We start from the raw sequence: 13,903 nt of genomic DNA on the forward strand, positions 1-13,903 counted from the left end.
GCGTGAGGCAAGGAGACAAAGAGGGACAGAAAGGGACACGCAGGATTCTATTGCGAGCTTGGCGCTCGTGGAGATATGTCCATCATCCTTTTACTCTGAGTGAGTGCTTTGGTGTTTTATTCATTTGAGCTACCAGTGGGGTTGCAGAGTTACGCTATATACCCTCCTGTTGTCTCTCCACATGTGTATACCTGGAATTGGGTCCTCTCGCACTCTCAGGCATATCGTACCATCAGGTGTATATGTAGCTGTGGATTATTAGGCTGTCTAAGCAACAGCTGTGAGGTGAGCTGCTAAGAGCCACAAGAGGTGTTTTTTGCACACTAAAGTTTCCTCATCCTTCAACACTTGGCTTTGGGATCACTACCTAGAGACTTTTTTCATTCATTTATTTACTTACTCTGATTATTTTTGCATATTTCTGCACATGTGTGTTTTTCACGTCACTTTTTGCTTATAGATTCTTGTATATGTAAGAATTTATATATATTTTGCTTTTCACTGTATCGTGATTTATGATTCATGTTATTTTGTTTCACGCATCCACTTAGGTATAGATCTGAGTCATTTGGATCATCTAGTGGTCTTTTGAGGCTATTTATTTTCTCTTGCATTTAGTGCACTTCAGTCACATTACTCCCCTTTCCCTTGTCCCTTCCCCCTTGCCACACATCGCAGATACCACCACCTTTTCCCTTTCAACTCTGATGTTTATTTAACCACTCAGCTACCAGCTGCCGTAAATTGATGGCGGCAAGGTAGCTCAATTGTTCTGACAGGACGTCATATGACGTCCTTGTCTTTTAAAGCCGATAGGGGGCGCACGTGCACCGCTGGTGGCGCGCGCACCCGACGCATTACTTGGAACACAATGCACGTGCCCGGTGGCCGCGATGACCGCCGGGCACCCACGATTGCCCAGTAACTGAGCAGGACCGTGGATCTCTGTGTGTAAACACAGAGATCCACATCATGTCAGGGAGAGGAGACCAATGCTGTGTCCCTTGTACATAGGGACACAGCATAGAGGATCCCTCCTCAGCATAGAGGAACCCTCCTCAGTCTAGGCCAGGGGTCTCCAAACCATGAATTGTAGTTCCTGAACAACTGGAGGGCCAAAGTTTAGAGACCCCTGGTCTAGGCGAATCAGATCGGAGGGCAGTCAGGCATTCCACAGTCAGTGGAGTCTGTTTACACCCACCAGTCCATAGAGCAGAGTGGGGTCCATTGTGTTTACTCTGCATAAACTGAAGGGACCCAGACCTGTCATCCACCTGCTCTGTTCTGATCAGCAGGGGATCTGTGGACAGATCCCTGCTGATTTAATCATAGTCTGTCCCATGTGAAAGGGACCTAAAGACACAAAATGTAGCCCCAGAGCTCTCCTTTCCCTATGATAGTCACCCTTCCCCACACAGTGCCCCTTAAGCTGAGTACACATGGATCAAAAATCAGCTGGTTCAGCAGAGACCTGCTGAATTCCAATCTGCTTGTAGTCCTACAGATTTGACATAAGTCGATTTTTAAACAGTCCTTCTGTCAAATAGTCCTGTTTAAAAACCTCCTTGAATCATCAGTTTGCAGCCAATCAACCGCAACCACTGATCAGTGTATTCTGACAGAATACAATAACACATTCACCTGCCTTTTGTGGATATGGGAATCTATTTATTTTTTCCTTTAACCCACTGGTTGAAGGAAGAGCCTAGCTTTAGTTAAATGCATCCCAGAGTCCCCACCCCCTTTCATACCACAACATCAGTCCTCCAAAAGTTGGGTACAGACAGATTGAAATTCCGCTAGTTCCCGCAGGGACCAGTGAAATTTCAATCTTTGTGTGACCCTTAAGGCTCGTACACACGATAGGTTAAACCGATGAAAACGAGGAGCTGCGGTGGCTCAACGCGATTGGCACTGCGCTGACAAGCCATCCACCTCTGCAGCTAGAGGTTCGGATCCCGGTCTCGGCTTCATGTGAATTGAGTTTGGTGGTCTCAGCCCGGCTCCCGGTGGGTGTGCTATGCAAGGTAAGCCTGTGCTTAGTACGCCCATCCCCCTCCCACAAAAACCACCACACCTACACACGCACTCTAAATTGGGTTAACACACGCACATTGACCACGCGGTCTCTAAAGAGAGGCGAAGGACTAATGGGGCTGGTTGAGCGGGCTAATCCTCTCACTCCCTTATAGGGAGTCCCTCTGCCCCGTTGGGCTTCAAAGCGGAGCAGGTAGGGCGGGCTGTGTGGGAGGACCCCCTCACACACCCGCCATTGCCACCCGGGGCATGGAGAAAGGTGGCAGATTGCCTCTGGGGGAGGCCTGCCTACTCCCAACTCCTGCAGTCCAGCTCCTCTCTCGAGCACACGCACAAAATACACTTAAAAAAAAAAAAAAAAAAAAAAAAAAAAAAAAAAAAATAAAAAAAAAAAAAAAAAAACCGATGAAAACGGTCTGATGGACCGTTTTCATCGGTCCAAACCGATCGCGTGTGGGCGCCATAGGTTATTTAACCTTCGGTTAAAAAAAAGCAAACTTGCTTTAAAATGTAACCGATGGATTGCTAACCGATAGGTCAAAACCGATCGTTAGTATGCAAATCCATCGGTTAAAAATCTACGCATGGTCAGAATCAAGTCGACGCATGCTTGGAAGCATTGAACTTCGTTTTTTTCAGCACGTTGTTGTGTTTTACGTCACCGCGTTCTGACACGATCGTTTTTTTTAACCGATGGTGTGTAGGCGCGACGGACCATCAGTCAGCTTCATCGGTTAACCTAGGACAACTGTCCTTCAGACCGTTTTCATCGGATGGACTTATCGTGTGTACGAGGCGTTACTGTTCAACAGAAATCAAACACTAGATCGACTGTAAAACGGCCATGCTTGAAAACTTTAATTTGGTCAATGGCTACTGCACTGATCAGTATATGCTGACAGCAGGTGAGCCCTGCTCTCAGAATACAAGGGCACAGCGAGAGGGGTAGGGGGGGGGGTCGTCCATCCCCCTTGCTTGTGTAGATGAGTGAATTTGTTTGTTTTTCCTTCTGCCCACCAGCTGAACAAAAACAGATATATAAATTGTGTATACATGGCATTAGGCCGACAACAGCAATGTGGGGACATTTATTTTCCTTCCAGTGATACAATCAGTGTGGGGGGCATGTTTTCCTTTTAGTGACCCCAACCACACACACAGGAATATTTTCCTCTCATGGATGCTTTGGTATTTTTTCTACACTGTTAGCCCCATATTTTACTGCAGGATAGAATGTGTACCACTATTAAACTCATATGTTGCATATATGTTAATGAGATGTGCTACACACATCGCTATAAACCCCAAACCCCTTCACCACCTGGGGTAGGGGTGCAGTTTGGCATCTTCACCCTGGGCACCAGATGACCTTGTCCCGGCACTGCACACAAGCACTTAAAAAACTCCCCCTAAAAAATTGTGAGCCTTCTCCAACCCCACATTCATGCACACATGAACCTAAACACACCTGTTGGGGGTACCTACATAAAAAACTATGCTTGAATCATTGTCACACACACACTGAAGTGTGAGAAATAATTCTACGGCCATTTCATGGTTAACTCTAAAGTGTTGACCTGTTGGGGATTTTAAAACATTGTTCGTGGAAAATGTAGGGTACTGAATTCTATCGTTATCTTGCATGCAAGCACAATTTTAACTTTTATGTTTTACTAAAAACTTGGGTAATAATTGTGTTTGTGTGCCCTAAATTAACTTTAGTGTATTTTTTACTAAAAGTGGCTCTGGTGGAGAAAGGGTTTAGTATGCACTTTTTTTTTAAGTTTTGAAAATTGTTATAACTTCTTCACTTTCAAAGTGCTGTACCTGTGAGTGGTAAAGACTACTGCACAACCATCATGAGCTTCTTTTTTGATCGCTTCCCAAAGGTGACGTTTAGACCATGGATCCATTCCAGAACTGGGCTCATCCTAAAGAATGTTTTCACATATTAGGATAACTTACAAATCCAGCTATCTGTCTAAATCCAATATTGTTTACATGTAAAACTTTTTTATTAACATGTATGCTTGTGTTTATATACATCATTTCCAGTGCTGAAACAGGTCACACATTTGCTAAGGCAGGTGCCCAATTTAATGGTTATAATCCTCTTACTAAGTTCAAATCACATTCCATCTATAGCTGAAAGTAATTCACACAAAGGAGTTATAATCAAAACGTTTCATGTATTTTTTATTATGTCCTTTAAAAGGAAGGCTAGTCAGAAAAATAACTCCCATTTTATTTTTTTGCAGCAACTTTAAATCTCATACCAGACACTATCAGTGAATCTTTACCTATTTATGAAACATCCTCCCACCTGCCTCTCCATCTACCTTCCCCCCATAAGCAATTGAAGAAAATTTCATTTTTTACTTTAAACTGCAACCTTTTCTTTATTTACATCTATACCTCCTTAACGAGACAAAAATTAGATATCTAGCCTCCGCTGCCTCCCTGCATGTCTACATCACACATTCAAGGAGGCAGTGTTCCAGATTCCATGGATGCACGGACATACTGTGCGTCTCTGCCAGATCCCAGGAATGTGCCAATGTTTTCTCTTGCAACATCCCTTGGGGGCAGATCCATGTACATCTAAGATACACTACGCCGCCGTAACTTTTTTTATTTGAATCCTCAAAGAATTTGTGCCGTAAGTTACGGCGGCGTAGTGTATCTTTGGCGGCGTAAGGGAATTCAAATGGATGGTGTTTTATGTAAATACGTTGTGACCCGACGTAAACAACGTTTTTTTTTAACGCGCATGCGCCGTCCGTGGGGGTATCCCAGTGCGCATGCTCGAAATTAAACCGGAACAAGCCAATGCTTACGACGGTGACGTCATTCTACGCAAATCCCTATTCGCGAACGACTTACGCAAACGACGTAAAAAATTTAAAATTTGACGCGGGAACGACAGCCATACTTAACATTGAGTACGTCTCATAATAGCAGGGGTAACTATACGCTGGAAAAAGCCGAACGCAAACGACGTAAAAAAATGCGCCGGTCGGACGTACGTTCGTGGATCGCCGTAACTAGCTAATTTGGATACTCGACGCTGAATTTGACGGAAACGCCACCTAGCGGCCGGCGGAAAAATGCATCTACTAACCGTACTAAGACGTACGCCTGTCGGATCGATCCGAGATGCAGTCGTATCTTGTTTTGTAGATACAAAACAAAGATACGACGCGGGAAATTTAAAATGACGCGGCGTATCAATAGATACGCTGGCGTAATTCTTTTGTGGATCTGCCCCCTTGTCACAATTCCAGGTCCTACATCCACTTTAACCAATGTAATGACAGAGCACGTTTAAAAGACATACAACAATAATTTCTAAACTCTGGCACCTAATTTAAATTTGCATGCTGTTTTTTTCATAAATATGTAGAGAAAATACATAAAATTGCATGACAAATGGACTACCTGTCCCAAGGCTGCTGGGAATCAGAATATTAATCCAGCTTGCTTCCCTATTCATTATGGTGAAAATATCCCAAGCTGGAAACTCAGCTGTCAACAATAGTCTTTCTTGTTTCCTTATCAGGTCAGACACAAATTGCTCCACACTGACAATTTGAGATTCAGGTCATTTTAAGGATTTACCAACAATTAAAGTTGAGCGGACACCTGGATGTTCGGGTTCGGACCCGAACCCGAACTCCGAACCCTATTGAAGTCAATGGGACACATTTTTTTTAGAAAAAAAAAAAAAATGCGCGGAGGTCCCCCCAAATTTAATAACCAGACCCTTTAGGTCTGGTATGGATATTAACCACTTACCCCCCGGACCATATTGCTGCCCAAAGACCAGAGTACTTTTTGCGATTCGGGACTGCGTCGCTTTAACAGACAATTGCGCGGTCGTGCGACGTGGCTCTCAAACAAAATTGGCGTTCTTTTTTTCCCACAAATAGAGCTTTCTTTTGGTGGTATTTGATCACCTCTGCGGTTTTTAGTTTTTGCGCTATAAACAAAAATAAAGCGACAATTTTGAAAAAAATGAATATTTTTTACATTTTGCTATAATAAATATCCCCCAAAAATATATAAAAAAACTTTTTTTTTCCTCAGTTTAGGCCGATACGTTTTCTTCTACATATTTTTTGTAAAAAAAAATCGCAATAAGCGTTTATTGATTGGTTTGCGCAAAAGTTATTGCGTTTACAAAATAGGGGGTATTTTTATGTCATTTTTATTATATTTTTTTTACTAGTAATGGCGGCGATCAGCGATTTTTTTTTTCGGTACTGCGACATTATGGCGGACACTTCGGACACTTTTGACACATTTTTGGGACCATTGGCATTTTTATAGCGATCAGTGCTATAAAAATGCATTGGATTACTATAAAAATGCCACTGGCAGTGAAGGGGTTAACACTAGGGGGCGGGGAAGGGGTTAAGTATGCCTGGGTGTGTTCTTACTGTGGGGGGGGGTGGCCTCACTAGGGGAAACACTGATCCTCGGTTCATACATTGTATGAACCGAAGATCAGCATTTCCCCTGCTGACAGGACCGGGAGCTGTGTGTTTACACACACAGCTCCCGGTCCCCGCTCTGTACCGAGCGATCGCGTGTGCCCGGCGGCGATCGCACCCGCCGGGCACACGCACGGGAGTCGGGGGCGCGCGGGGGGCGCGCGCGTGCGCCTCCGGCGGCGCGCGCGCGCCCCTAGTGGCGGCTGGGAGAGAGGACGTCATATTACGTGCTCTCGCCCAGCCGAGCCACCTTGTGGACGTATAACGACGGTGCGCCGTCGGCAAGTGGTTAAGGGGAACCCGCCGTCAATTAAAAAAAATTACGTGGGGTTCCCCCTAAATATCCATAACCAGACCCTTCAGGTCTGGTGTTGATTTTAAGGGGAACTCCACCCCAATTTTTTTTTAAAAAATGGCGTGGAGTTCCCCCTAATATCCACACCAGACCCCTTATCTGAGCACGTTGACCTGGCCGGCCGCAGAAAAGAGGGGGGGACAGAGTGCGCCCCCCCCTCTCCTGAACCGCACCAGGCCACATGCCCTCAACATTGTTAGGGTGCTTTGGGGTGCCCTCCAAAGCACCTTGTCCCCATGTTGATGGGGACAAGGGTCTCATCCCCACAACCCTTGCCCGGTGGTTGTGGGGGTATGCGGACAGGGGGCTTATCAGAATCTGGAAGACCCCTTTAACAAAGGGGACCCCCAGATCCTGACCCCCCCCCTGTGTGAAGTGGTTATGGGGTACACTGTACCCCTACCATTTCACAAAGGAAGTGTAAATAGTAGTTTTCAGGAAAAAAAACACACACACTGTAGAACAAATTACTTTATTAATTAAACCAAATAAAAATCCAGCGGTGAAAATAGACGATCGCTCCAACGTTGTCTTGTATCCAGCGACGGGTGAAAACTCCAGTGACGGGTGTTTGGTCCAGCGATGAGAAGTTCCATCCATTCAGAGCACAGCTCAGCGAATGACACGCCGATGCTGTGACGTTTCTTTTATAGGGGAGGCGGGCCACGCGTCACGTGACCCCGTCCCTCTCTGACGCACACTCTGCTACGTCACTGGGAAAGCCCAGACCCAGACGTAGCAGAGTGTGCTGGATACAAGACAACGTTGGAGCGATCGTCTATTTTCACCGCTGGATTTTTATTTGGTTTAATTAATAAAGTAATTTGTTCTACGGTGTGTGTGTTTTTTTTCCTGAAAACTACTAGTTACACTTCCTTCGTGAAATGGTAGGGGTACAGTGTACCCCATTACTATTTCACACAGGGGGGTCAGGATCTGGGGGTCCCCTTTGTTAAAGGGGTCTTCCAGATTCTGATAAGCCCCCTGCCCGCATACCCCCACAACCACCGGGCAAGGGTTGTGGGGATGAGACCCTTGTCCCCATCAACATGGGGACAAGGTGCTTTGGGGGGCACCCCAAAGCACCCTCCCAATGTTGAGGGCATGTGGCCTGGTGCGGTTCAGGAGAGGGGAGGGGCGCACTCTGTCCCCCCTCTTTTCTGCGGCCGGCGAGGTCAACGTGCTCGGATAAGGGGTCTGGTGTGAATATTAGGGGGAACTCCACGCCATTTTTTTTTAAATTTGGGGTGGAGTTCCCCTTAAAATCCACACCAGACCTGAAGGGTCTGGTTATGGATATTTAGGGGGAACCCCACATCATTTTTTTTTTAAATTGACGGTGAGGTTCCCCTTAATATCCATACCAGACCTAAAGGGTCTGGTTATTGAATTTGGGGGGACCTCCGCGCATTTTTTTTCCCCGAACTCGAACTTTTTCCAATTATTCGGGTTCGGGTCCGGGAAAAACCCAAAGTCCGTACCGAACCCGAACTTTACAGTTCGGGTTCGCTCAACTCTACCAACAATTAAAAAAGCAATGAATGCATTGCTTTAAAAATATACACACTTATTACTAACAAGAAATTCTAATCCTTTGGTTTCACAATCTATAAAATATGTAAACAAACATTTATGCTTTTTGGTACATGCTATATACAAAAATGTCTTACACATGATCGGAATTTCTGACAACAAAACCGTGGATTTTTTTCCGACGTAATATTGGCTCAAACTTGTGTTACATACACACGGTCACACAAATGTTGCCTGAAATTACGAATGTCAATGATTCCGAGCATGCGTAAGTTTTTTTTTGCATAGAAATTGCATACAGACGATTGGAATTTCCGACAAGAACTTTTGTTGTTGGAAAAATTGAGAACCAGCTCTCAAACATTTGTTGTCGGAAATTCCGACAGCAAATGTGCGATGGAGCATACACACGGTTGGAATATCCGACCAAAAGCTCACATCGAACATTTGTTGTCGGAAATTCAGATTGGATGTACGCGGCAATATTGTCACTTGTGTACACCATTGACTGAACTGCTAGGAACAAGTTTGGATCCTTTTTTCTTATTGTCTCCTCCTAGATAAATTCAATCCTAATGCTCAGCTAGCACATGCTTGCTAGCACCAGCACCTTTAAAAGAGTAACCACATTTAGGTACATCATTTTTCCTCCCCCAACAGACATATATTGCACCCCTGGCTATAAATCCCTGCTGTAAACGGATAATTTTACCAGAAGCAATATCCGTGGCTTCCCAATCAGTGCTATTGCCATCGACAGTTTTCTTTTAGTACCTCTGCTGTAGGTACCAACCAATTTATCTACATGGTCATCAAAATCTAAACGGTGAGCTAAAGCACTAGATACCTGCAAAACAAAAAGCACAGGAATATGCTTAGAATACAAAATTATATTATGATATAAAATATATATATACATACATACACACACACCTACAGTATAGTAATAACCCCTTTGTAATAGTATTGGAAACTTATTTACAGTCATTCTTAAGCCTTTCCCGAAGCACTTCAAATAGTAAAAATCAGATAGTTTCAGAGCTGCATCTGATTTACTAGGAAGCTTAAGGATTACTGTAATGCCCTGTACACACGATCGGTTCATCCGATGAAAACGGTCTGATGGATTTTTTCATCAGCTATCCGATGAAGCTGACTTTCATCAGTCTTGCCTACACACCATCAGTTAAAAAAACGATTGTGTTAGAACGCGTTGACGTAAAACACAACGACGTGCTGAGAAGTTCAATGCTTCCGAGCATGCGTCGACTTGATTCTGAGCATGCGTTGATTTTTAACCGATGGATTTCCCCACAGACGATCGTTTTTTTCTATCTTTTTTTAACCATCAGATAATTCTAAAACAGGTTCTATGGGCCAGATTCACGTAGGTGAGCGGCGGCGTAACGTATCGTAGATACGCAAGTTTTCATCGCAAGTGCCTGATTCACAGAGCATTCACAAAGGGCATAGGAAGTAGGGCACTGATTGGAGGGGGGGGGGGCGCTGGAGGCATCCTGACTTTAATGTTGTGATCCACCCAGATGCCTGACCGGCAGCTGGCTCAGCCTCTTAGTGCACTGCTGCTCCACAGCACTCCAGATCCACAAAAACCTGACGTAACTTAAAAAATCCAATTTAAGTTACACTGCCTTAAAGTTTCTACCTAAGTGCCTGATCCACAAAGCACTTATCTAGAAATTTCAGGCTGTGTAACTAAAATTCCGCCGGCGCAAGGCGTTCCTATTCAAATGGGGCGAGTCCCATTAAAATGGCAAATAGTAAAAATCAGATAGTTTCAGAGCTGCATCTGATTTACTAGGAAGCTTAAGGATTACTGTAATGCCCTGTACACACGATCGGTTCATCCGATGAAAACGGTCTGATGGATTTTTTCATCAGCTATCCGATGAAGCTGACTTTCATCAGTCTTGCCTACACACCATCAGTTAAAAAAACGATTGTGTTAGAACGCGTTGACGTAAAACACAACGACGTGCTGAGAAGTTCAATGCTTCCGAGCATGCGTCGACTTGATTCTGAGCATGCGTTGATTTTTAACCGATGGATTTCCCCACAGACGATCGTTTTTTTCTATCTTTTTTTAACCATCAGATAATTCTAAAACAGGTTCTATGGGCCAGATTCACGTAGGTGAGCGGCGGCGTAACGTATCGTAGATACGCAAGTTTTCATCGCAAGTGCCTGATTCACAGAGCATTCACAAAGGGCATAGGAAGTAGGGCACTGATTGGAGGGGGGGGGGGGCGCTGGAGGCATCCTGACTTTAATGTTGTGATCCACCCAGATGCCTGACCGGCAGCTGGCTCAGCCTCTTAGTGCACTGCTGCTCCACAGCACTCCAGTGAGACCTGGAGGGGCAGAGCAAAGATGTGATTGTGGAGTATGGAATCTGAAAAAAATGACATTGGGAAAACAGCAATTCTTGAAATTACATGCTTTATACCTTTAAAGATACCTTTAAGCTCTATATTGGTTACAGAACAGTACAATTTTATGCGACAGTATCTATTACATTACATTCTATCATCACATGTGTAATACATTTTTACAATTCTTTTTAATCTTTGGAAGGCTGCAGAAAAATTAACTAAAACTTGATAAATATATATATTTTTAGATATAGCTGATGGTGAGCAAGTCTAATGCCCTGTACACACGATCGGTTCGTCGGACTAACCGATCGTGTGTGGGCGCCATTGTTTTTTTTTTCCATCGGTGAAAAAATTTAGAACCTGATTTAAAATTATCGGGTAAAAATCCACGCATGCTCAGAATCAAGTCGACGCATGCTCGGAAGCATTGAACTTAATTTTTCTCAGCACGTCGTAGTGTTTTACGTTACCGCGTTCTGACACAAATGGATTTTTAACTGATGGTGTGTAGGCAAGACTGATGAAAGTCAGCTTCATCGGATATCTGATGAAAAAATCCATTGGTCCGTTTTCATCGGATGAACCGATCGTGTGTACGTGGCATAACATGCCCACACTTGAAGTCCCACCACTGCGCCCCTAGAATAAATACATGTTTCAATGAAGCTGCCACTTTAAATGATTCAGAAATGCAAGTATTATTTTAATCCCTATCAAACTAGGAAGTGGAAAAAATAGTGGCGCTGAAATCACAATAATAAAATAATATAGTGAATACTCTTAACCTCCCTGTCGGTATGAATATGGCAGATTTTTGATGCTGAAAGCGGTACCATTATTTTGCATGGAAATTTGGCATTTTATATTGTAGGCCTGACATTCTTAGGAATAACTCACTTAAATCTGTCCAAACAAGAGTCTAGTAGACATCCCAGGTATGATAAAGTTTGAAACACAAAATCATAAATTATAATATAATAAATAACTATAAATAATTATAACAAATAATATAATAATAATAATAATAATAATAATAATAATAATAATAATAATAATAATAATAATAATAATAAATATTCAATAATGTAATCAAAAACACTGAAATGTGCTCATTTGCAGAATTGTCGCTGTCATTACTTTCAGTGTTTGATGACAAATTTCCCCACAAATCGATATCGCTCAATTCTGAAAGTGATTCTAATTTATTATCGCTGTTTTCTAGCTGGTCTAAAAGCACTTTTGATGTAAAGGAACACTTTTTGGTTGCTATGGACAATCTCCAGTTTCCAGGCAGAAATAAAAGTATTTATAATGTAAAGGGCATGCAGGGCACTGGACAGACCACTAGGGACAAAGGGGATGTGAAATAATTTAATAGAGTACTGTATACTGTTTCCTGTGATGCGCCAGAGGGGGGCGGGGTCACCCCGGACACGTCCCGGGTGGCCACTCCCTCGGATATAAAAGAAATGTCACACGGCTCACGCGTCATTCGCCCGGGTGCCTTCTATGGAGGAGGCTGTATCGTTCGTAGAGGTGGGTAGAGGTGGGTAGCGCGGGTCCGGGTCATGGAAGGGTGTACATCGCTGGAATTTTTTTTTTTTTTTTTTTAGTAAAGGATTTGTCCCAAGCTGTCTGTGTGTTTTTTTACCTTTCTTTTTACACTTATTTTGTGAAATGGTAGAGGCACAATGTACCCCGTTACCAATTCACAAATAAGGGGGCCAGAATTTGTTCTACGGTGTGTGTGTTTTTTTTCCCTGAAAACTACTAGTTACACTTCCTTCGTGAAATGGTAGGGGTACAGTGTACCCCATTACTATTTCACACAGGGGGGTCAGGATCTGGGGGTCCCCTTTGTTAAAGGGGGCTTCCAGATTATGATTAAGCCCCCCACCTGCAGACCTCCACAACCACCGGGCAAGGGTTGTGGGGATGAGGCCCTTGTCCCCATCAACATGGGGACAAGGTGCTTTGGGGGTCACAGACCACCAAAGCATCCTCCCCATGTTGAGGGCATGTAGCCTGGTATGTTTCAGGAGGGGGGCTCTCTCGCCCTCCTTTTTTTTCCTGCAGCCTGCCAGGTTGCGTGCTCAGATAAGGGTGTGATATGGATTTTTGGGGGGAACCCACGCCATTTTTTTATTATTGGCACAGAGTTCCCCTTAAAATCCATACCAGACCTGAAGGGTCTGGTATGGACTTTTTGGGGGAACCCCACACCATTTTTTTTATTACGCAGGGTTCCCCTTAATATCCATACCAGACCTGAAGGGCCTGATATGGAATTTGGGGGGACCCCCATGCATTTTTATTTTATTTTGGTTCCCTGCACAAAATGTAATTTTTGAAGGAAAAAAAGTAATTTAAAACGACTTGCGCTATTAATGAATTGTTGGGTCCGGGCAATACAGATAAGAGTTATTGAAAAAAATGGCAGGGGTTCCCCTTAATATTCATGTCATTTTTTTCAATGACTTTTCTCTGTATTGCCAGGACCCGACAATTGATGACTAGCTGTGAGTAGTTTTAAATGACTTTTTTTCCTTCAGAAATTACATGTGCAGGGACAGTTCTAAACACGGGAAACATGCGCTACTTTACAGGCATACTTTAGACCCCCCAGGTACGAAATTTAAAGGAATATTTCACTTTTATTGTTTCACTTTAAGCATTATTAAAATCACTGCTCCCGAAAAAACTGCAGTTTTTAAAACATTTTTTTTATTTTTTTGCATTGATACATGTCCCCTGGGGCAGGACCTGGGTCCCCAAACACTTTTTAGGACAATAGGTTGCATATTAACCTTTACAATTCACACTTTTGATTTCTCACGTTCGAGTCACAAATAGGTAGATTCAGGTAGAGTTAGGCCGACTTATCAGTAGATAAGTCGACCTAACTCAGAATCTACGCCGACTTATGTTTAAGCGTATGCTCAAACAGAGATACGCTTAAACATATCTAAGATACGACGGCTTGCGCCGTCCTATCTTAGATTGCAATATTTTGGATGGCCGCTAGGTGGCGCTTCCATTGCGGTCGGCGTAGAATATGTAAATGACTTGGTACGCCGATTCACGAACGT

General features: G+C 43.6%; 1 protein-coding gene across 1 annotated transcript in view; it reads right to left on the bottom strand.

The window, feature by feature from the left end:
• The window catches only part of LOC120940448 (ATP-binding cassette sub-family A member 13-like), a 277,073-nt gene that overhangs the window by 104,123 nt on the left and 159,047 nt on the right, over positions 1-13,903 (bottom strand). The window contains exons 6-7 of the mRNA XM_040353322.1: positions 9,131-9,265; positions 3,865-3,968 (exon numbers count right to left, since the gene is read on the bottom strand). Coding sequence (XP_040209256.1) covers positions 3,865-3,968; positions 9,131-9,265 — 239 coding nt within the window. The remainder of the gene's footprint in view (positions 1-3,864; positions 3,969-9,130; positions 9,266-13,903) is intronic.

This window comes from Rana temporaria, chromosome 5 (assembly GCF_905171775.1).
Source record: "Rana temporaria chromosome 5, aRanTem1.1, whole genome shotgun sequence".
NCBI classification, from domain to species: domain Eukaryota; kingdom Metazoa; phylum Chordata; class Amphibia; order Anura; family Ranidae; genus Rana; species Rana temporaria.